Source organism: Lynx canadensis, chromosome C1 (genome assembly GCF_007474595.2).
Source record: "Lynx canadensis isolate LIC74 chromosome C1, mLynCan4.pri.v2, whole genome shotgun sequence".
Lineage (NCBI taxonomy): Eukaryota > Metazoa > Chordata > Mammalia > Carnivora > Felidae > Lynx > Lynx canadensis.
In genome coordinates, this window is record NC_044310.1 from 55214701 (window position 1) to 55237131 (window position 22431).

A 22431-nucleotide genomic window follows, 5' to 3' on the forward strand; every position below is an offset into this window, starting at 1 on the left:
AAGCAACCAAGGACATGGGAGGAAAAAGCACGCCAAGAAAAGCCCTTGGTGAGGACTTCTATAAATGTACCAAATATTTGGTAATTTTTTATTTGCCTGTAGAATCCTGTGATAGTTCAAAACAACTGATCTACCATTTAATCACTTTAAACAATACAACAAAAGAGCTGTTCAGTAATTAATCACCATCATATCCTTAATACCCAGAACAATGGCTGACACATATTAGATACCCAAAAATGTTTGTTAAATAAATGAATGGTCAATGGTAGCATTTAAACTTTCTTAAGAAACTGGTTTATAATAAATATCAATGTTAATTGCAAATTAAAGCTAAGCATTGTATTTTTGGTGTCAAAGATTCTGACAGATAGAACCTGTATAGGGGTTCTACTTCTTGGATGAGACAGATCATTTTAAATTAAGCTGAGAAAAAAAAGTACTGACAAAGCAGTTCACTTTCAGTAATCTGGGTTTTCCCAAATAGTGACATTAGAGCCAGTCATTTTGAATTGGACAGTTTGAGTTCAAGAGTCTGAAATGTAGGTCAGGGCTTTGCTGACATTTCCATTTGCCTCATTGCTGAAAATCTCAAGTGATTATTGACAGACAGTGGGGAAAGAGGACATGATGCAGGCAGCAAGGTAGCAGCCTGGCTCTGAAGTGGAATTATGTGCTTCAAACAAGTTGAAAGGTAAACAAACCATGATCATCCAAATGCTTAAAAACAGCTATATTTTCTATGGAAATACATGGCACAGGTTGTTTTTCTCTTTCTTTCCTTTAAAAAAATTTTTAATGTTTATTTATTTTTGAGAGAGAGAGAGAGAGAGAGAGAAAGAGAGAGAGAGAGAGAACGAGCTGGAGAGGGGCAGAGAGAAAGGGAGACATAGAATCTGAAGCAGACTCCAGGTTCTGAGCTATCAGCACCAGAGCCCTACGTGGGGCTCCAACCCACGAACTGAGAGATCATGAACTGAGCTGAAGTCGGACGCTAATCAACTGAGCCACTTAGGTGACCCTCTTTCTTTCTTTTTTAATGTTTACTTATTTTTGAGAGAAAGAGAGCACACACGAGAACACGAATGGGGGAGAAGCAGAAAGAGAGGGAGAAAGAGAATCCCCAAGCAGGCTCCTTGCTGTCAGCAAAGAACCGATGTGGGGCTCAATCCTAGATCATGACTTGAGCTGAAAGCAAGAGTCAGATACTTAACTGATTGAGCCACCCAGGGGCTCCGGTTGTTTTTTCTTGTAAGTTCTTGTGATATTTTATAGAGTGGTTACAAATGAAAGTTTATACTCAAATGTTGTCTGATACTATATCACTTTAAACAATTATTGTTGTATATATTCTATTGGGGTGAGTAGTTAACTTCTAACCAGGAACATTTTAGATTTTGTTTTGCTTATTATTTATAAAGAGAAGACCTCATATTGCTAGCAAATTATGAAAGGTGTTCCTATATTCATGGGGGTCATGGGGACCCCAGGTTTTAAGAATGTTATCAGATATTTTATGCTATATGATGAGTCATGATTTTGTTTTGCTGTCTTATATGAAAGGCTCAGGTTTTATTAAACATAAATATAACTGAATAATGTTGGTTATTAAATAATAATGTAAAGTAACATTTAAATAAAAATGTAAGTAACTGAGTAAATAATGCAACTAGTCATAAACTAATGGCAATATTGTTTGGAATTTATATAATGTGTGTCTTTTGAGCTGTATACAGAGGAAAGGAATTTTATATAAATTTAATTGGTGATAGCACATATACCTTTGTCTCACTTCATCTTTCTTCATTTTGAATGCCTTTTTCTGGAACTTCTGAACTTTTTGGCTTTTCCTAAGTTTAACTCATCAAAGACTGATATTTCTGGAACTTCTAAGGCATAGAAATCTGGCCAGGAGTGAGAGCAGAGATTTCTGATGAGAGAGACTAGATTAGAAGAAAGTGTATTTTATTAAGGGTCAAAATGTCCTAGTAAGGTAAATCATAGTGACTTTTGAAGGGTATAAAAGACCACTCTTTTACTGTACTTTTCCATCTGTATCATACCTCCTTACATACCACTGACTTTTCTTTGCCCTGTTTCCCTCCTCCCTTCCTTTCTCCCTTCCCTTCTTTTCTTCTTTCCTTCCCTCCTCCTTTCTTTTCTTCCTATTGAAATGTTCTCATCAAAGGCAATAATAACTGTTAGGGAAAAATGTAACGCCTTTATTATGGTTATTTTATTAAAATATTATAATTTAAAACTTTTTCATATTTTTTCTAGAGGGCAACAAAGAGCTATTCCCTGCTTTCAGGCATGAATCAGGTCACAATTCAATGGGATGTGGTAATAGCTATTTACATATTCTTCAACTGGTGTCATGGAGGTATAGTATTTTTACTACCTATTGCTTTCTTTTATTTAAAAATATGTTGAGTGGTTATTGTTTTCAAGGCACTATTCTAGGGTCTCTGAAGAACCAAAAATTAGATTGGGAAAAACTATATGCACATAAATATTATATGGAATGAAATAAAAGAGTCCAACCGCCCCCCTAATGGCAGAATTCCTTTCCCTAATAAACAAACCTCTAACTCATATGTGCACATTTCTATGAATAAGCATATTATTCTGAGTTGGCGTGTTCTATCTTTGAACTGTTAACAATTGTTATACGATAATCCATCAAACATTTGAATTTAATTCAACTCCACAATTTATTTGTTGACAGGCACTATGTGTCAGGCACTGGGCTAACTAAGCCTTTTATTTCTCACAACTTCATGCAATGGTATTGGCTATTATTATTCCTATCTTATAATTCACACAAACATCTGGCATTATTACAGATACAAGCATAAGCAGCTTTGAAGAATCCAGGAAGGGGATTGTCAGAAATTCAGGCATAATAGCCTTGACATCTGAGAGTTTTTACTGGGGACTTGGTGTCCTGGGCAGGGGGTAGAAATTCATTTAGTGGGAGACAAGCAACACTAAGGTAGGGTTCTAGACCTGGAAGGAAGCTTTGCAAACCATGCAAATTACTCAGAATAGTGACAAAAGCAACAATGTCTTCTGTAGGCTGGAACACAACTATATTGGTAGTTATACCAATATATTGATATATACCTCTATATATTGATATAGAGGTAGCCTTGTCATCAGAACTAGAACCCCTCCAGTAGGATATCAGACACTGCCAGAATCAGGCCAACCACTATCCAAGATTTAGGAGATTGAAATATGCAAACGATAAGTAGGACTTCTGTTGATACATTCAAGTAATTAATAGAGTGTAGAGAAATAAGTCAGGCTCCTCTGACATGGCATTAGAGACCCTAGAGCTGTCCATTAGATATTATTTTATATATTTTGTTCAATCTATGAATAGTTTTAATATCATCCAGACTACATTTTTTCCAAATTTTCTATTAACATGGTATGTTCCCCTTTTCAATAGCTCTGCTGAAATAATAATAATAAAGTTTAACATTCCTCTGACCAATCTACTAACCCCATTAAAAAGAGAAATTAACATATAACTTATTCTTACATAATCTATGTTGACTCTCACTGATTACAGATTTTTTTTTTCAGGTACTGAAAAATCATGGACTTACTAATTCATTCTTGAATGTAGCAAAGCTCGGTGGTCCAAAGTTTCTGGGGCTATTCTTTATTCTGTTTTTGAAAACCAACATTTGTCCAAATCTGAAGTCTTCTGATATTTTTTACATTTTCTGTGTATTCTCAAACACTACTCACAGCAATTTCATGATAGTATTCACATATTTTTTTAAGGTGCTGGAGATGTAGTTTGTCTAAACCTGAATTGTTGACCTTATTTAAAGTAGTCAGATGTTTCCTTAAAACTTCCTTTTCTTATCTTTGGCTTCAATTTCCCATTAATAGTGATGGAATTATTTTTATCACTATTTTTAACATTTAAATACTTCCAATTTATACCTAAATGTTCGTTATGTAAATGGAAATATTCAATTACATTTATATTATGCAAGTTAATTCTTTAAGCATTGTAGTCCATAGCTAAGGACCTTTTAAAATCAAATAATTACCTTGATAAGATTGGTAAGATTCTAGGATGTTTTAATGCAAGTATTTCCACAAAAAGACAATAATAAATTTTCTTTGATGTGAGTTTAATTTAACTGATACTGCATTGCACTGTCATTTGAGTTTATGAAAATGACTTTTAATTATTGCTTAGGGTTATAAAAGTAATACATTCACTATATAATTTTTAAAACACAGAAATATGCAAGTAAAAATGAAAAAAGTAGACTAAGACACACAGATTATCATTGTTAAAATCTTAGTGTATTTCTCCTCATTCACTCTATTTTCTTCTGGTACTAAACCTATTATTAAGTGTGTTGTTTTGCAAGTTACTTTTTACCAAAATACATCCTGGACATTTTCCTATATTATTCCTATATATTAAATTAATGATGAATTTTAAGTGGTTATCAAGCAATAGATTTTTGTCATTATAAGAGTATGCTTTTACTCATTAAACTCAAAATTTTGTGATAAAAGTAGCCATTATCTACAGAAGAATGACAGATTGATGGAGTGCCTAGAGAATGGGGTTTGGATTCTGCAATGCCAGGTGTTATTTCTAATCTTACCTTTGAAAAATGGCATAGCCTCATAATGTGTCAGTTCTCTACTTTAAATAAGGAGAGCTAATTATATTTGCTCTTTAGACAGAGTAGCTTAAAGGCAGACTCCAGTTTTGTATCCTGTTACTGAGCGTCCACAGAAGCCTGCTAAAAGTACATTATAATAAACTAATCAATGGAAAGATACAGTTGGTCCTAAACTTTTTTCCAATGGAAATCATTTAATTAATAGGAAAAGAATAAAATTTAAATGCAACAGCATATTCATCTGACTCTCTTGCTTTAATGTTTTACATGGAATTTTTTATTTTATCTATTTGTTTCCAGGAATTACAAATATAAACTGCTCTGGCCACATGTGGGTAGAACCAGCCACAGTTTTTAAGATGGGTATGAATGTCTCTATATATTGCCAAGCAGAAATTAAGAACTGCCAACCAAAGAAACTTTATTTTTATAAAAATGGCATCAAAGAAAGATTTCGAATCACAAGAATTAATAAAACAACAGCTCGGCTTTGGTATAACAACTTTCTGGAGCCACATGCCTCTATGTACTGCACTGCTGAATGTCCTGGATATTTTCAAGAGACATTGATATGTGGAAAAGACATTTCTTCTGGATGTAAGTGTTGGGGTGCATTCAAAATTCAAATGAAAGCTAATCTAACAATTAACTAGTCTAAAATCTTATCTAAAAATAGAGGCTAATTAATATAGTTTACTTCTTGTACTAGTTTAATATAAGAATTGCAAACTGAAATGTTTCCGGGGGCCAGGTTAGTGAAATAAAGGAGTTAAGGAGGCTGGTGGGATCCGTGCAGAGAGAAAAGCACATAGAGGTCTACTGGCAAATAGCCACTGCCCAGCTCCATCATTTATAAGGATCTGGTTTTCCTAAATCTTTTTTTTTTTTTAATGTCTATTTATTTTTGAGAGAGAAAGACAGACCATGATCAGGGAAGGGGCAGAGAGAGAGGGAGACACAGAATTTGAGGCAGGCTCCAGGCTCTGAACTGTCAGCACAGAGCCTGATGTGGGGCTCGAACTCACGAATGGCGAGATCATGACCTGAGCTGAAATAGGACCCTTACCCGACTGAACCACCCAGGTGCCCCTGAATCTTTGACTCTTTAAGGGAAGACAGACATGTGAATCTTCAGTGTGAACTCTACACTTCTACACTTCTACTCTACACTTCTACACTCTACAGCAACTTTCAATGTTGCTGATGTATTCAAAAAACAAATTTTCAACACCAGCCTGTCCAAACACAGCATACATGAGGGGCAGCATCCTCAGATTTTTAAGTATTGCTCTTTTCATCTGCTTTACACTTATGTTTTTTGTTATTTGCTTTCCAAAATAATAGCATCAACCTTGAAGCAGATTCCATAAAAAAATTCTGAGACTAAGATTTACAAAACAAAAGCAGTTGCAAAACTAGCTTTGTGTGCCTGCTATACTTACCAGCTGTGTGACTTTGGGCAAGTTAACCAGTCTGAGCCTTGATTCCATGTCTGTAAAATAAGGCTAATTATTCTGGCTGTAGTAAGCAGCAAATTTTAAGAAACTACTTAAAAGCATGTTATACATTTTAAAGTGCAACACCATTGTGCAGTGTGGAGTCTTTGTCATGCTCCCTTCCCCACACTTTTGAGAATCAAATCTGAGTTTTTATTTTTCCTCATCTCCAGATTTTAACTTGCAAGAGCAAGACCACCTGGTGTTCACGACTTGCACCTAGAGTGGACAGCTAGGATACAAGAGGCTTCCTTGTTCTGAATAAGGCCATTGTCCTACTTAACTCTGGGCACCTGATCTTGCACGATTTTCAAAAGAAAGAAGAGCTATGGAAGGTAGTAGAGGTGAACTGAGGAAGGAAAATACTAAGTTTTGGGGTCAAACAATAAAGCTAGCAAACTCACACCTTAAATTGATAACACACTAAACATGCCCTAAATTATGGGAATTGAAGCCACAGGCAGACATCTTATCTGATATATGAGGGCACCTTAGCTTGTCCACATCCTCAGGAAACATAAACAACACTTAATGCTTAAATATTTTACTATTTATCGTTTGGGGGTGTTGGTGGGGTGTTGAGAGAAGATACAATTTCTTTGGAGGGCAAATAAGCAATTTTCACAGTGATGGGGAAAGGTTAGCTTTTAATTTGAGCCAGAGGAAGAAAGGAGACAAAAGAAGTGTGGCTTCCTTCTGTGGGTTCCAGTTTGGGTGACATATTGCCCCCAACAGCTCTGCCCCCAAACACAACCACCAGGCCACGTTTAGGGCCAGGGAATGGCCTTTGCCCCCTTCTAGGACAACATCATAGAAGAATTTAGATTCTCTGCTGCTGGCTGCTTAAAAAGAACATCACTCTTTCCATTTATTTACTTTGTGAGTTGTAACTTCTTACACAGACCTCTGGTTATGAGTGTGAAATTTAACTGCCAGGTAAGAATTTACTCTCTTAGACCCAAGAACCCCTGGGTTCTTGAGCTCTGCATTCTTAGCAAACAAAACTTCCTATCTAAGTAGGTCAAAAAAGGTTTCTGAGGGTTTTTGTGGTACTCTAGAAATTACATTGCTTTCACTGGGTTACTTTGATCACAGAGTATTTGTCCTGTGAGCTTTACTATGTTAACTTACCATCACTGTTTTGAACAAAATGATTACATGTATTTTTTTAGACTAGAAACAAGTCATAAAAGAGAGAGAAAATAAATGAGTCAGTGCTTTTCCTGAAAAGAAATCCAAATATATTTAAAAGCTTCTGTACTTTAATATGTAATTTGTGAAATATAAACATTATCACAATTTCTATTTTTAGCCATAATTTTAAACACTTTCTAGAATTCATCTATGATTAAATGCACACATATTACGGGAAGTTTATCAGATTCACAGCAATCATGAGATAAAATACTGTAAGATGTCTTTATTCATTTAAAAATACCACATTAAAGGGGCGCCTGGGTGGCGCAGTCGGTTAAGCGTCCGACTTCAGCCAGGTCATGATCTCGCGGTCCGTGAGTTCGAGCCCCGCGTCGGGCTCTGGGCTGATGGCTCAGAGCCTGGAGCATGTTTCCGATTCTGTGTCTCCCTCTCTCTTGCCCCTCCCCCGTTCATGCTCTGTCTCTCTCTGTCCCAAAAAATAAATAAACGTTGAAAAAAAAATACCACATTAAAAAAACATACATGGAACAGTCTGTTTCCACTTAATCATTTATTTAAAAGTTTAAATGTCTTTGACTTCCTTCAATTTTAACCATCTTTTTTTTTTTTTTAGATTATTTATATATTGAGAGAGAGAACAAACAGGGAAGGGGTAGATAGGAAGAGAGAGAGAGAGGGATAGAGAGAATCCCAAGCAAGCCTCCATGCTGTCAGCACAGAGCCCTGTCAGAGTGGAGCCTGACTCGGGGTTTGATCTCACAAACCATAAGGTCATGACCTGAGCCAAAGTCAAGAGCGCCCCAAATTTTAACCATCTTTGATCTCTATTTATTGGGATGAAAGCAGAGTTCTTATCCAACAAAAGTCCCTGAATATTTGTCTTTAGCGTTGCTATCTAGTACCATTATTACAGGCACAATTAGGCTGACCTGTGCTCTCCTTGGGTAAGGAATTACAGAGTGATCTTTGCCAGAAGCATTGTGCCTCTGTTCACTGTAAATTCTTCTCATTATCATTTTATTAATCAAGCCAGTCAAATTATGAGATAGCTTTACTGAGTGGTTGCTCTGCGCCAAAAATATGTTAAATGGTAGAAATTAAAAGAAAAGGGACTCTGCCTTTAAGAAACTCTCAGTAGAAAATGATCGTTGGCTAGACTCTGAATTCACGAGAAATCCGGCCTGTGATTAATAAGTGCTCCAATAATAGGGGAGGGATGGGATTGCTAGGAAAAAGCAAAAACATAAGCCTCATACTTAAATGAGGGGGTTTTTACCCTTGACATTGGATAAAGGGGCAATGAGATTAATAATAACCCCATCTTATTCTCATAACCATAATCATACTCCCATCTTTACATAGCTTCATATGAACAAATATTCTGTTTATTTGCATATGTGTATATAAACTATTTGATATTTTGCAAAGTTAATTAACCACTAGACATTTACAAACCTGAGCACTCACTTCATATAGAATGCTGTGGAATAACAACCCAAAAGACTGACCGTTGTTTTTTATGATGGCCAAATCAATGATACTCTCTGGCTCATGTCTCAGGGGGAAAAAATAACTTCAGCACAAATCACTGTAATCAGTGCAGGACCACAACTCAATCCATGTCCAAAATGACTTAAATTTACCCCCTTTATGACTCAAATAAAAAAATTTCTTTTCCCCTACTTGGAGTCCAGTTTGTCCCTATTGTAATTCAATGCTACAACTCACCAAAATGTTCTAAAGAACTTTAGTATGTTCTTACTGCTTGAAATAGTTTTTTAATTGTAAAATCAAATTGCATACAATGTAGAAAGTTTTTAAAAATTTAGACCAGCACAAAGGAAATACCCATCATCTCTATAATTCCATAATTTCACTACTAGCAATCCTTCTTTAATAATTTGAAATAGATCTTTCAAGCTTCAGTCTCTCTGTCATCTCTCCCCCTCTCTCTCCTCCTCTGTCTCCCTCTCCCAACCCTTCTCTCTCTGTCTATGTCTTTCTGTCTCTCTCACTACAGTGTTTCACAGCCTGCATTTTTCACTTTATCATATGGCCAGAATTTACTTAATTAAACATATTCCTAGTGCTTTCCGGAGGCCAGATATTTAAACTATCTTCTACAACTTTGTTTTTGGATGTATTTTAGGAGTTTATTATAGTTTATTTAACCCTATTTTGGGGTATTAGGTTGTCTCCAACTTATTCATTATTATAGACAATACTTTAAGAGGGACACACTCTTGGCCAAATATTTTTGTGTATCTTTGAACATTTCATTAAGGATGCATTCCTAGATGTAAAATTGCTGGGTTGCAAGATATTGCTCTTGATTTTAAAGATAGTAATATGTAAAGTGCTCTCCATAAAGGTTGTACCAGTTTGTACTCCCACCAACAGGAGTGTTAGAGGATTTCCCTGAAGTCCATTCCAACACTGTGGATTACCATTTTTTCAAAATCCTTGCCAATTTTATAGGTCTAAATGATATCTATTATTGTTTCAATTTGTAATGAGGAAAACTTTTTCATATATTTATTTTTTGATTTTACAAGTAATATTCTTAGTAGATGATGTGCAGGTGAAGTGTAAGTATATATTTGTACGTAAGATAAATATTTGGCTATAACCTCAGGTGCATAGATGTCCATATTTTTATTCTTCCTGAGCCCCCATTCTTCCATTTTTCTTGTCATTTGCTGAGTAGTCAAGTTTTGCAAGCAGTATTGTGAGTGTAGGGACAAGCCGAGAGAGCCACACCTGAAAAGTGACTACATGATAAACACTCCATATTTCCATACTTCTTTTTTTGATCTTGACCTTGGTCATTTATTGTTGGATGATGTAACTGAAAATTGCAGATGTCATTCTATAGTTGTTGGGGTTTCATAGACTTCAGAGACCATTAGGGCTCCAATAATGTCATTGGAATTCTCATCTTTTCCTATCTCTTCATGGGTTTTTTCCCCCGTGTTGTCTTAATTCTTTTTTTTTTTTAAGATTGTTTTTCTCCTAATTTTTATTTATTTTTGAGAGGGAGGGAGGGAGGGAAGGAGAGAGAGAGAGAGGGAGAGAGAGAGAATCCTAAGCAGGCCCTGTGCTGTCAGTGCAGAGCCTGATGCACGGGTTTGAATTCACAAACTGTGAGATCAAGAGCCTGTCACTTAACTGACTGAGCCTCCCAGACACCCCTATGTTGTCTTCATTCTTAAATCCAAGATGGCCACCAGCAGCTCATAGCTCACATGTTACTCAGAGACAGCAATTTCTAGGGGTAAGAAAATACTTCTTACAATGGCTCTCCAAAAAGCCCCTTGGAGAATGTTGATTGGTTCATCTTAAATCATGTGTTCATTCCAAAGGGAAATACTCTTTAGTCAGCCTAGGTCAAGGATACACTTGTAGGTAAAGCCTAGTGAGTAACAGCCCTTGAGGCAGGAGTGGAGTGGGGATGAGGTTGGGAGTGAGCAAGATTTCAGTTCTCAAAAGGTAAAGAAGCTAACAGATAAAAACTAAACAATGTTCTCGATATTATGGTCACTTAGAAAAAGAGCTAAAGGGGATGCAGGGAGGGAGAAAGAGAATGTTGAAATAGAATTCTGTGAATACCAAAAAAATTTTAATTATTTTAGAGAAAGAGCACATGAGTGGGTGAGATGGGCAGAGGGAGACAGAATCTTTTTTTTTAAGTGTTTATTTATTTTTGATAGAGAGAGATACAGTGTGAGTGGGGGAGGGGCAGAGAGAGAGGGAGACACAGATTTGGAAGCAGGCTCCAGGCTCTGAACTGTCAGCACAGAGCCTGATATGGGTCTTAAATACATGAACCGCAAGATCATGACCTGAGCCAAAGTCAGATGCTTAACCCACTGAGCCACCCAGGCATTCCAGGAGAGAGACAGAAACTTAAGCAGCCTCCAGATTCAGCACTCAGCACAGAGCCTGACATAGTACTTGATTCCACAACCCTGGGATCATGACCTCAACCGAAATCAATAGACAGACACTCAACAGACTGAGCCACCCAGGAGCCCCCCAAAAAACATTTAGTCATTTTTTATTGTGGTAAAATATACATAATATGAAATATATTTTTTAACTATTCTTAAGTGTATAGTTCTGAGGCATGAAGTACATTCACACTGTTCTGCAATCACCATCATTTTCCATCACTACCATTCATTTCCAGAACTATTTTCATATTGCAAAACTGAAACTCTGTGCCCATTAAGCAACTCTCATTTTCCCATCCCCCACCCTGGCAACCATCTACTTCCATCCATGTTGTAGCATGTATCAGAGTTCCCTTCCTTTTTGAGGCTGAGTAATAGTCCATTGTATGTATAAACACTAAACTTTTAAAGTGAGTAGTGGAATAGGTGCCAGAAGAGGAAACAGTCTGATGGGGTGAAAGAAAAAACACTTTTTTGGGATCCTTTCACAAGAGCCAAAGGCAAAGGTTTCAAGGGGAAAGGGACCAAAACAGCAAATGCTGCAGAAGTCAAGTTCAATGGTGATTGCACAGATATTTCGGAATTTGTTAATTAGAAAGTCATTAACGACCTTCACAACAGTGGTTTTGTTGGAATTGTGGGTCTGAATCTTGATTGTCTGGGGTTCGAGAGCAAATGGGAGATGAAGTAAAAGACCAGTATAATATAGGACCCTTAGTTTAGATGTTAAAAAAAGGAGATAGTGGTAGCTGAGGAGAGAGAATTTGAGGAGTTATTATTATTATTTTTTTTGATAGGAGAAACTTGATCATATTAGTATCCCCAGAAGAGTGGAGAATATAGTATACAAAGGAGAGTAGCAATGTTTGATGGCAAAGTAGGATGTTAGGTGAGGTGGTAGGGATGGAATGAGGGAAGTATTGAATGCCAGTTGGGCTGGTTTCCTAAATAAAATGGGAAGTTTATCAGCTAGCTACTTTATAAAGAACTTTACGCTTGTATGGTGGCTCCTAAGTGATACATTTTGTTGCAGATCCACCAGATGTTCCTGACAAGGTAACCTGTGTCATTTATGAATATTCAGGCAACATGACTTGTACCTGGAATTCTGGGAAGCCCACCTACATAGACACAATGTATGTGGTGTATGTGAAGAGGTAGGTTCCTTCAACAGTTTAACATGAGCAATTCCATTCCATTCCAATGTTCTGCCTCCAGCAGGGATCCAAAAAATGAGCCTTAAGCATTAAATGTATGCTGATTATCCCCAATTCCCTAATTATCATCAGTGAAGCTACCTGAACCCTTTTTGGGCCATTAATATTTTCACTCTGTGGGACAATGCGTTCTATAATCTTTCTGCCCTTTAATTCATTGGTACGTAACTGGGGTCAGGGACCTGATGCTGATATAGCACAGAATAGTTTTAAAAGGATCTTTGCTTCAACCCCAGCTCTATCCTCATTCTAGGGTTTAGGCAACTTGCTCAACCTCTCCAAATTGCCTTTCTTTATCTTTAAAATGGATCTAAAAAACAGAGCCTAATGCACAGGTTTATTCTAATTATTTAAGTGGAATTTGGCTTTTAAAGCGTGCAGCACAGAGCCAGGTCCACCATTAGCACTAAATTCATGGACGCTACTAGTTATTAATAATGATCCCCAAATCTTAAATTTGGTGCCTGTACAGGCCAACCCTCTTTTCTGGTTTGCCCGAGACTAAGGGAGTCTCCAGGACACAGGACTTTGAATTTTAAAACTGAAGTAATAACTGAGTGAAAGTGCTAATTTTCTATCTGCAGTCCAGGAGGGCTTTGAGGAAATGCTCTTGTTACATGCTTAACAATAGCTGTTACATGCTTAACAATAGCTGTTACATGCTTACCAATAGCCAGATTTCGGGAGCCAAGGTGACTATGCAGCCAAACCTCTTAAGTTTTTATGCTTAAAGATAAATTGTTGATCATAAAAGTTGTACTACTTCGTACTAAATTAAATTTGAATGCTTATTCAGAAATTGCAAAATAGGAAAAGGTTGATATGAAAAAATCCCTTTCCCCTCCCCAATGTACACAGCTGAAATCTTTCTTTGTTACATTTAAACTATATCCATGTATGCTAGTCTGTTTTTGAATCCTCTGCGATTGTTAAAGATGAAAATGAAATTAATTTTTAAAAAGTTATGGGCAAACAGGGTTAAGTTAGTCACCCATCATGTTTCCCATTTTATTCTTTTTTTTAAAGAATGCCTTCAGTGGTGTATTTGAAGTAAACTTTTTTTTGTCTGTTTGTAACTCTCAAAAAAACTACTTATTTTTTAAAAAGCATTTATTGGGGGAGCGCCTGGGTGGCTCAGTCAGTTAAGCGTCCAACTTCAGCTCAGGTCATGATCTCATAGTTCACAAGTTTGAGCCCCACATCAGGCTCTGTGCTGACAACTCAGAGCCTAGAGCCTTCTTCAGATTCTGTGTCTCCCTCTCTCTCTGCCCCTCCCCTGCTTGTGCTCTCTCTCTCTCTTTCTCTCTCTCTCTCTCTCAAAAACAAACATTAAAAATTTTTTTAAAAAATAAAATAAAAAGCATTTATGGGACCTTTACTATTTGCTAAATACTGGGTCAAAACTTTATATGTGCTACTTCATTTAGTATCTTACACAACCTTGTGAGGTAAATATGATTATTTTTCCAGTTTTTGTAGACAAAGTAACTGAGCCTCAGTGGGGTTAGGCAATGCGTCCAGAGCCACACAGCTCCAGAGAGGGAGAGGTGGGATTTGAACTTGGGCTGGCCTGACTACCACTGCTGAAGTGGTGTCGGAACCAGATCACAGGGCATATTTGAGAGATGATAACCAGGTCTCATCACAATAGAACAGAATAATCTTCCAATCTTCTCTCTCTCCACGTGTAACATACTCAGAATAATTTTAATTAAGTAAAACATAAAAAGCAGCACTTCTTCATTCAAGAAATTCTATGTAAAAACCAGGCAGATTTTACGAATACATTGCTAAGTCTGGAGTAATGGGCTCCATGCCACAGGCAAGACGCTCACTCACACCTGTCATTCTGAGCAGGGGTTAGACAGAGGCAATGTATCAAAAGGATGATGGAAACACTGAGTCACCTTATTTAAAGCATAAGCATTCTATGATTTTAGTATATTCACAGAGTTATGCGACCATCACCACAATTTCAGAACACTTTCTTATGCCAAAAGGAAACCGCGTATCCATTAGCAGTCACTCTATTTCCCTCAACTTTCCCATCCCGAGGGATCCTCTGGGGATTTGCCTACTTTGGACACTTCATATAAAAGGAGTCATACAATACGTGGTCTTTCCATGACTGGCTCTTCCACTTATCATAAGCCTTTCAACATTCATCCGTGGTGTAGCATGTATAAGCACTTCATTCCTTTTTATGACCAAATAATGTTCCATATATGAATATATCACATTGACTTTATCCATTCATTGGTTGATGGACATTTGGGTTATTCCTGCTTTTTGGTTATTATGAGTAATGCTTCCATGATATTCATGTACAAGATTGTGTGTAGACCTAAGTTTTCATTTCTCTTGAGCATACACTTAGGAATAGAATTGAGAGGTCATATGTTAACTCTGTTTAACCTTTTGAGGAACTGCATACTATTTTCTAAAACAACTGCACTATTTTACATTCACTCTGGGAGTGTATGAGGGTTCCAATTTCTCCACATTCTTGTCAACACTTAGTATTTTTGTATTGCTTATTGCCAACCTAGTGGATATGGCTTAATTCATTTAAGTCCCACTTACTTGCCCTCTCAGGTTCTTGAGAATAAAATTGCACTATATTTGAACAGGCATACCACAATTTGAGAAGATATATTTGTTGAACAAAAACTTGCCAACCACCACCTAATTTCCTAGTTAGTCTCATAAAAATGTTCTCCAAATATTTTGATTATTATAGATAGATTTCTTTTAAAATCTATTAATGCATTCAGTGATATATATTTAAATTATTTACACATGGCTTTTTCTGAGAAACACATCTACCTTACAAAGTGAGAAATACCTAGTAATTATGAGTATTGAGATTGTTCTCAATACTCAAGTCGCCATGAAAATACTAAAAATAGATTTATTAAAGATCATGCTTTTAGAGCTATCCACTGGAAAGAACAGGGGCTTTCGAGTTTTACTTTTGATTTCCAGTTCTAAGATTTATCAGTTAGGTGTCTTTTATGATGCAAATATCAGAAAATCTAACTGCAGTGACTTAAACATATGGGGCTTTATTTATATCAAGCCATAGTGGTAGGTATGACAGAGCTGGCATGATTACTTCAATGATATCCCAAAGGCTTTTTCCAACTTTTTCCTCTATAAGTTTTAATGTGTAGGCTTTACTCTCAGAAGCTGCACCCCTAGGCTTCACATCCAAATCCCAGGCAGGAAAAAGAAGGTGAAGGAAAAAGAACATCTCCACCTATAGACTTCCACTTGGATCTCATTGGCCACGACTGAGTTACATGTCTACTCTATCTGGATGGGAACCTAGGAGAAGGACATTGTTGATAGAATTTAGTACTGTCATCTAACAATGTCTGCCATAATTGCTAGCTGTGTGATCTTAGAAAAGTTATTTAGCTTGGCTGAGCCTTACTTTCCTGTGAAATGAGGATAAGCAATACTGTACTGGGTGTTACAAAATTTATAAGAACACAAACTATAAAAAAAGACTTGCAAAAAGGAAGCACTTAGAAACAACAAAAAGGCAGAGTATTAAGGTGACACTCAAGGCTGACATACTAGTCTTGATTTGTTTTAAAATTAAAACCTGACTTATTTGGGTGAGGAGACTAATTAACATAAGTCCATTAAGAAATGGTCATTGGTGGGGTAGGGGCTGGGCACTGGTTGGCTCAGTCAGTTAAGCATCTGTCTCAGGTCATGATCTCACGGTTTGTGAGTTTGAGCCCCACATTAGGCTCCATGCTGTCAGCATGGAGTCTGCTTGAGATTCTCTCTCTGCCCCTCCCCTGCTTACTCTCTCTTTCTCTCAAAGTAAATAAATAAACTTAAACAAAAAGATCATTGGGGTGCCTGGGTGTCTCAGTCAGTTAAGTGTCTGACTTGATTCCAGCTCAGGTCCTGATTTCATGGTTTGTGAGACTGAGCCGGGCTCTGGGCTGACAATGTGGAGCCTGCTTGGGATTCTCTCTTTCTCCCTCTCTGCCTCTACCCTACTTGCACTTGCACACACTCATGGGCTTTCTCTCTCTCTCTCAAATAAAAAAAACTTAAAAAATGATCATTTACAAGATATTATAAACAATAATTTTACTCATTTTCAGGTAACAGTCATTTTAGACAGATGAATATCTAGAAAAAAGCTGTTAAATGTGCTCTGAAAGACTAATTTTTTAGCTGTTGTGCATGTGTCAGTAGGAAACTCACTCATTCATTCAAACTAGAAATGTAATCTCAAAATGGGCAAGAATTTTTGCTTATTTTGTTCACTGCTACATCACTTGAGTCTAGAATGGGGCCTGGCGCATTGTAACTGCTCAGTTGATAGTCACTGAGTGGTTATTCTGATACGTAGACATCGACATTTCCTGCATTCTCCCATCACAGTCAAGTTAAATGATACTAATACAAAGTCTTACATTTTAGAAAAACTTTTTTCGCCTTTTCTGAAACCAACAATAAATTACAGCCAAACGCAGACAAACCTAACCCAAATTCTGAATTGGCTGAGTCTAGATTAATAGAATTGTTTCATAGTTTAAAAAGAACATAAAAATGTGAAGGATTAGCATAAAAATGAATGTTCTCCTCTAGCAAAATCAAAGAATGAGCTCCTATAAGCACAAACAGGAAAACACAATTAAAAACACACCAATGAGTTGAAAAAAAAAAATACAGAAGAGAAAGTTAATTTTTCTATCAAAACTGCCTTCCCGGGGCGCCTGGGTGGCGCAGTCGGTTAAGCATCCGACTTCAGCCAGGTCACGATCTCGCGGTCCGTGAGTTCGAGCCCCGCGTCAGGCTCTGGGCTGATGGCTCGGAGCCTGGAGCCTGTTTCCGATTCTGTGTCTCCCTCTCTCTCTGCCCCTCCCCCGTTCATGCTCTGTCTCTCTCTGTCCCAAAAAAAATAAAAAAAAATAAAAAAAAAAAAAAAAAAAAAAAAAAACTGCCTTCCCCCTCACCCCCAGGAAAAAGTTGACTTATAATCAGTTTGTGGTTGAGGTAGTTTAAAAAGGTTATACTAGATCCTGGGTTTTTAGGGTATTTTCCATTTTGGCGGGTAGGTAGAGATCAGTATTTGCAAGGTTTCACTTCCAACTCATGTGGTTCTGTATTCCAGTAAAACTACATTTACAGAAGAGGCATTTCACCTCAGCCCATGGACTTGTTCCACTAGTGGCAGAAAGGTGACATTCCCTGTATGGCAGCCTAGGGGCCATCGGGCTTCCATTCATATACCCTCCTCTGCTGTGGTTTGCTGTTTATCAATAAGCGGTGGTAGGAAAAACCAAAAAAGAAGAAACTCTGGTAATAAACGTCTACCTACTATTGTCTATTACCCTCAACAGCTTCATGTAAATATGTTCTTTCTTTATCTTGGAAACTCTTGCAGTGTCCTTGCAATGTCTTCTACTCAATAAATACTTGTTGAATGAAAAAGAATTCATCATGGCCCCTCATTTTATTCCACTCAAGTCAATCTAGCAAATATTTATTTAGCATTTTGCTTCTTCTTGTTACTATGTTAAACTCTAGAGAGTTTTTGTAGATAGGCACCATCTCTGTGCATGACAAGCTCATGATCTCACTAGAATAACACAAATGATGGAATTTTCAGGCACTATGAAAGACCAGTAGGGCAATTATTTTTTGATATCATTGTAGACCCCCTAAGATCAATTGCTTATTCTGTCAATTCATAAGGCCTGCCTGTTTTTGCCACCTCTTCTTCTCCATACGCATATTCTTTTTTTTTTTTTTAATTTTTTTTTTCAACGTTTATTTATTTTTGGGACAGAGAGAGACAGAGCATGAATGGGGGAGGGGCAGAGAGAGAGGGAGACACAGAATGGGAAACAGGCTCCAGGCTCTGAGCCATCAGCCCAGAGCCCGACGCGGGGCTCGAACTCACGGACCGCGAGATCGTGATCTGGCTGAAGTTGGACGCCCAACCGACTGCGCCACCCAGGCGCCCCATATGCATATTCTTAATAACCAGAAAGAGGTCTTAAGTACGATTCCAAATATTTTTAAGGCTGTGATATTACATTTCTGTCATTCTTTTAGGACTCAATAAGCAGTCATATTTTTAAATCCATTTCCTCACCAATTCTGTATCTGTACTAGCAAAGCTAATTGTGGTTGGGGACAAATGCAAACTTACTGACTGATATGACTATATATTCATGACCACTAATCTCAACTGGGCCCTGACAGCTACCCAGTATCCTACCACATTTCACTGGCCCAGTCACTGCTCCACTAAGCCAGATAATTATTTCATTACTTTTTGTCTCATTTCTGGCCTCCAGAATGTTTTCTCTCTCCTTGTGCTCTGTCGATGACCTGCTTTCTACTTCATTGAGAAAATAGAAGCAATGAGAAATATGATAAGTTCCCCCATCTACTGACACATTGACCTCCCTATCCATATACTTGGTCTTCCTTTTTACTACTGTGCATGAACTACTGTTTCCCTGAGGCCAACTCTCCACCTCTTGGGCTAGATCTTACCCCTCCTGCCTCCTGCTCCCACAATGTTCCTCTCTTTCTTCTGCATCTTACCTTTTCTATCTTTACTGGATCATTCCATCGGCTTGCAGCATCTGCCCTCTTGAAAAATATAACTTTCCCTTGGTCTTTCCCCTCCACTACTCTATTTTTCTGCTCCTCTTTATGGCCAAACTTCTCAAGAGTTGTCTGTACTCTTTTTTAAGTTTATTTATTTATTATTTTGAGACAGAAAGTGCAGGAGGGGCAGAGAGGGAATCCAAAGCAGGTTCCCCACTGTCAGCACAGAGCCTGATGCGAGGCTTGAACCTATGGAATGACAAGATCATGACCTGAGCAAAAACCAAGAGTTGACCGCTTAACCAACTGAGCCACCCAGGCACCCCAAGAGTTGTATGCACTTTCTGTCTCTTTCTCTCTCATACTTTCTTTAAGCTAGTTTAGTCAAGTTTTCACTTTCCACTGAGACAGGTCTTAACAGTGTCACCAGTGACTTCCCCATTGCCAAATCAAATGGTTTATTCTCAGTCCTTATCTTCCTTATGAGGAGCATTTAATAGCTTTTCGCCTCCTTCTTTTAGCTTGGAGGATACTACTCCCTTTTGATTTTCCTCCTACCTTCCTGGATGCTTTCTCTCAGTCTCTTGCTGATGTGTCTTCATTTCCAGTGAAGTAACAAGCCCCCAGAGTTTTATTCCTAGCATCTCCTATTATTTGTATCTACACTCATTACCTAAAAGATATAACACAAATTTATAGTGTAAAACTCCCTAATTTATCTAGTTTGAGTCCAGATATCTCCCCTGTCTGCAGTTACCATATATCTAATATCTTATTCAGCACTTCCTCTTAGACATCCAAAAGGTATCTCAAAGCTAATATTTTCAAAACCCAAACACTCCCACTTTCCTTTCTCCGTACTTGCATTCCCCTTCTCAGTAAATGGCAACTCCCTCTTCATTTTATTTGGGCCCAAATCACTGGAGTTGTCCTAGATTACTCCCTACCATGCTCTTAACAAAATTAATCAGCCAAACCTATAGGATTTGACTTCTTCTCACTACCCAGTTTGCAACCCCAGGCCAAGCCATATCATCCCTCATCTGACTTAGTACAAGAACTTCCTAACTGGTGCCCTAGCCTCCACCTTTGCCCTCCTAGAGTCATTCACAAGTAGCCTTTTCACATGCACCTCAGATCATGTCACTCCTCTGCTCAAAACCTCCCATTTCAAAGCCAGAGTCCTCCAGAGGCTCTTTGTGACCTTACAGTACCTTCTATATCTCTCCCTCCTCCAGAACTCTCGGATCTCATCTTTAATCCCTTTCTATCTCCTTTACGTACACCAAGCCTCACTGACCTCCTTGCTGTTTTTGAACTGGACAAGTATGATCCTGCCTTACGGCCTTTGTATTTCCCTAGAAAGTTCTTCCTCCAGAGAGGAGGAAAATCACCTTCTCAGGCCTTCCGCATCTTCTTTTAAAATAAAAAATCCCCACTCCTGCATCTAGCACTTCCTAACCCTTTTTTTGCTTTATTTTTCTTCTGAACATTTATCACCATAGGACATATTATATATTCATTTATTTCCCCCAGAATGTGTGCTCCATGAAGGTCAGGACTTTATCTGTTTTGTTCATTGTTGTAGTCCCAATGTCCAAGGTAATACTTGGAACATAGTGGATATTAATTAAATATTTGTTGAATGAGTGGTTAACTAAATGGAAAACGCTATTAACCGTTATCACCATAAATTCGCAATGTTTTTTATTGAAAATCTATGAAATACAACTAGGGCTAGGTGCATAGTAAACTTCAGAGAAACATAAATCATGCTGACTCCCTTCAACAAAGAATCTGTTATGTAATAAAAACACACCAAAAACAGAAATAGAAATAAGAAATTAAAAAGAAACTTTGTAATATAAGTTTTATGTAAAAATAGTCCCAAAGTATAGTCAGTCACTCATTATTACTAGATTCCTCATCTAAAACAGTGTTCATGGTCTAGGTGCTAATAGGAAGGTAGACTTTAAGCAGAATTAAATTACCTAATAACTATGGTTCATGTTGGTTTAAGAATGTATTTGCATTTTGACTGTGGTCTCAATTTTTGTGGTAAAAGAATTAGCCGCAAACCAATTAAGGACATGCATGTGGTTTTCTCTGACTGGAAAATATTCAAAGATGCCCTACTTGCTACTTACCCTTAGTTGCCATTTTCTTATTTTTACATTTGAATTCTTACTGAGCATGAGGTTGGCATACCTTAAAAGCAATTCTCTGTAATTTATTTATATTCTGCCTTATTTCAGAAGAAATATAAGGGAACTATGTAAACACCTCTGAATTTAATGGAATGATTTGATTTCAGCTACAAGTAATATAAAAGAAATTTCACTTGTTAATATAACAACTTTTAAGGTTTCATTTGTATTCTTTAGAATGTGTAAGTCATGTCACAAATACCTTTTGATTAATAATTATCTGTTTCATAAACCCTTTATTATGCATGAAACCACCTGCTCCATGCTTCCTTATCTCACCAACTCACTTATCTGATTTTACTCATGATAACGATGTTATTCTTCCTATTGCACAGATGAGTAAACTGAAGTACATAGAGGTTAAGTAACTGGCTCGATTCCCACATTTTATCAAGGGGCAGAGCCAGGATTTGAACCTATAGATTTTTTTTTTTAAAACCCAAGCCCTCTGCTTTTCATCACTATGACATGTCCTTGTCCTCTCGTGGCATTCATAGTGATTTCCCTGCTGCTGAGAGGAAAGAGGCAGCACCGGAAAACATGCACTGAGGGTTAAAAACCTGGGCTGAACTAGGGTAGTTGGTGCCACCTGCATGCTATGGAGACCGGTCACCCCTACCCACGTTTCCCTGTCAGCCTTAGAGAGATTCTTTGACTGCCTGCTGAGATTATCCTGCTCTGGTAGTGATAGGTTTAAAATATAGATATTCTATAATTTTTGTATTATTTTGATTCATAAATGTATTTATTGCTTGGTAGTGTGAGGCTGGTTCCTCTTTTCCTCCCTGGAGTTCTGTGTCGCAGCAAGCATGCCACTCTGGATTCTAACAGATCATAGTGGCTGGCAAGTTATAATCTTGGCTGGGAGAAATTCGGGAGATGTTGAATAGACACACAATGGTAATAGGACATTAAGTGCAGCCTGTAGGGATGAAATGATTGTGAGTTTTAAACTCTTCCTTCCCCACAAATCCTATCAAGTCAGCCTCCCAGGACAGAAAAAAGTTGATGGTATTAAAGAAACCAAGCAGTGCTTGCCTCAGCAACACAAATACTATAACTGGAATAGTGCACAGAAGATGAACATGACCCCTAATCAAGGATGACAAATTTGTGAAGCATTTCTATTTGTTAAATCT

The 22431-nt window shown here is 37.5% G+C and overlaps 1 protein-coding gene and 1 non-coding gene across 2 annotated transcripts in view; both read left to right on the forward strand.

Moving 5' to 3' along the window:
• The first annotated feature begins 2223 nt into the window (after window positions 1-2223).
• The window catches only part of IL23R (interleukin 23 receptor), a 57896-nt gene continuing 37688 nt past the window's right edge, over window positions 2224-22431 (forward strand). Inside the window, 3 exon segments of the mRNA XM_032594321.1 lie at window positions 2224-2383; window positions 4968-5264; window positions 12308-12431. Coding sequence (XP_032450212.1) covers window positions 2314-2383; window positions 4968-5264; window positions 12308-12431 — 491 coding nt within the window. The 5' untranslated portion in view covers window positions 2224-2313.
• Window positions 22323-22425, forward strand: LOC115522600. Its single transcript, XR_003971492.1, has one exon. It is a non-coding gene; the product is annotated as a U6 spliceosomal RNA (small nuclear RNA).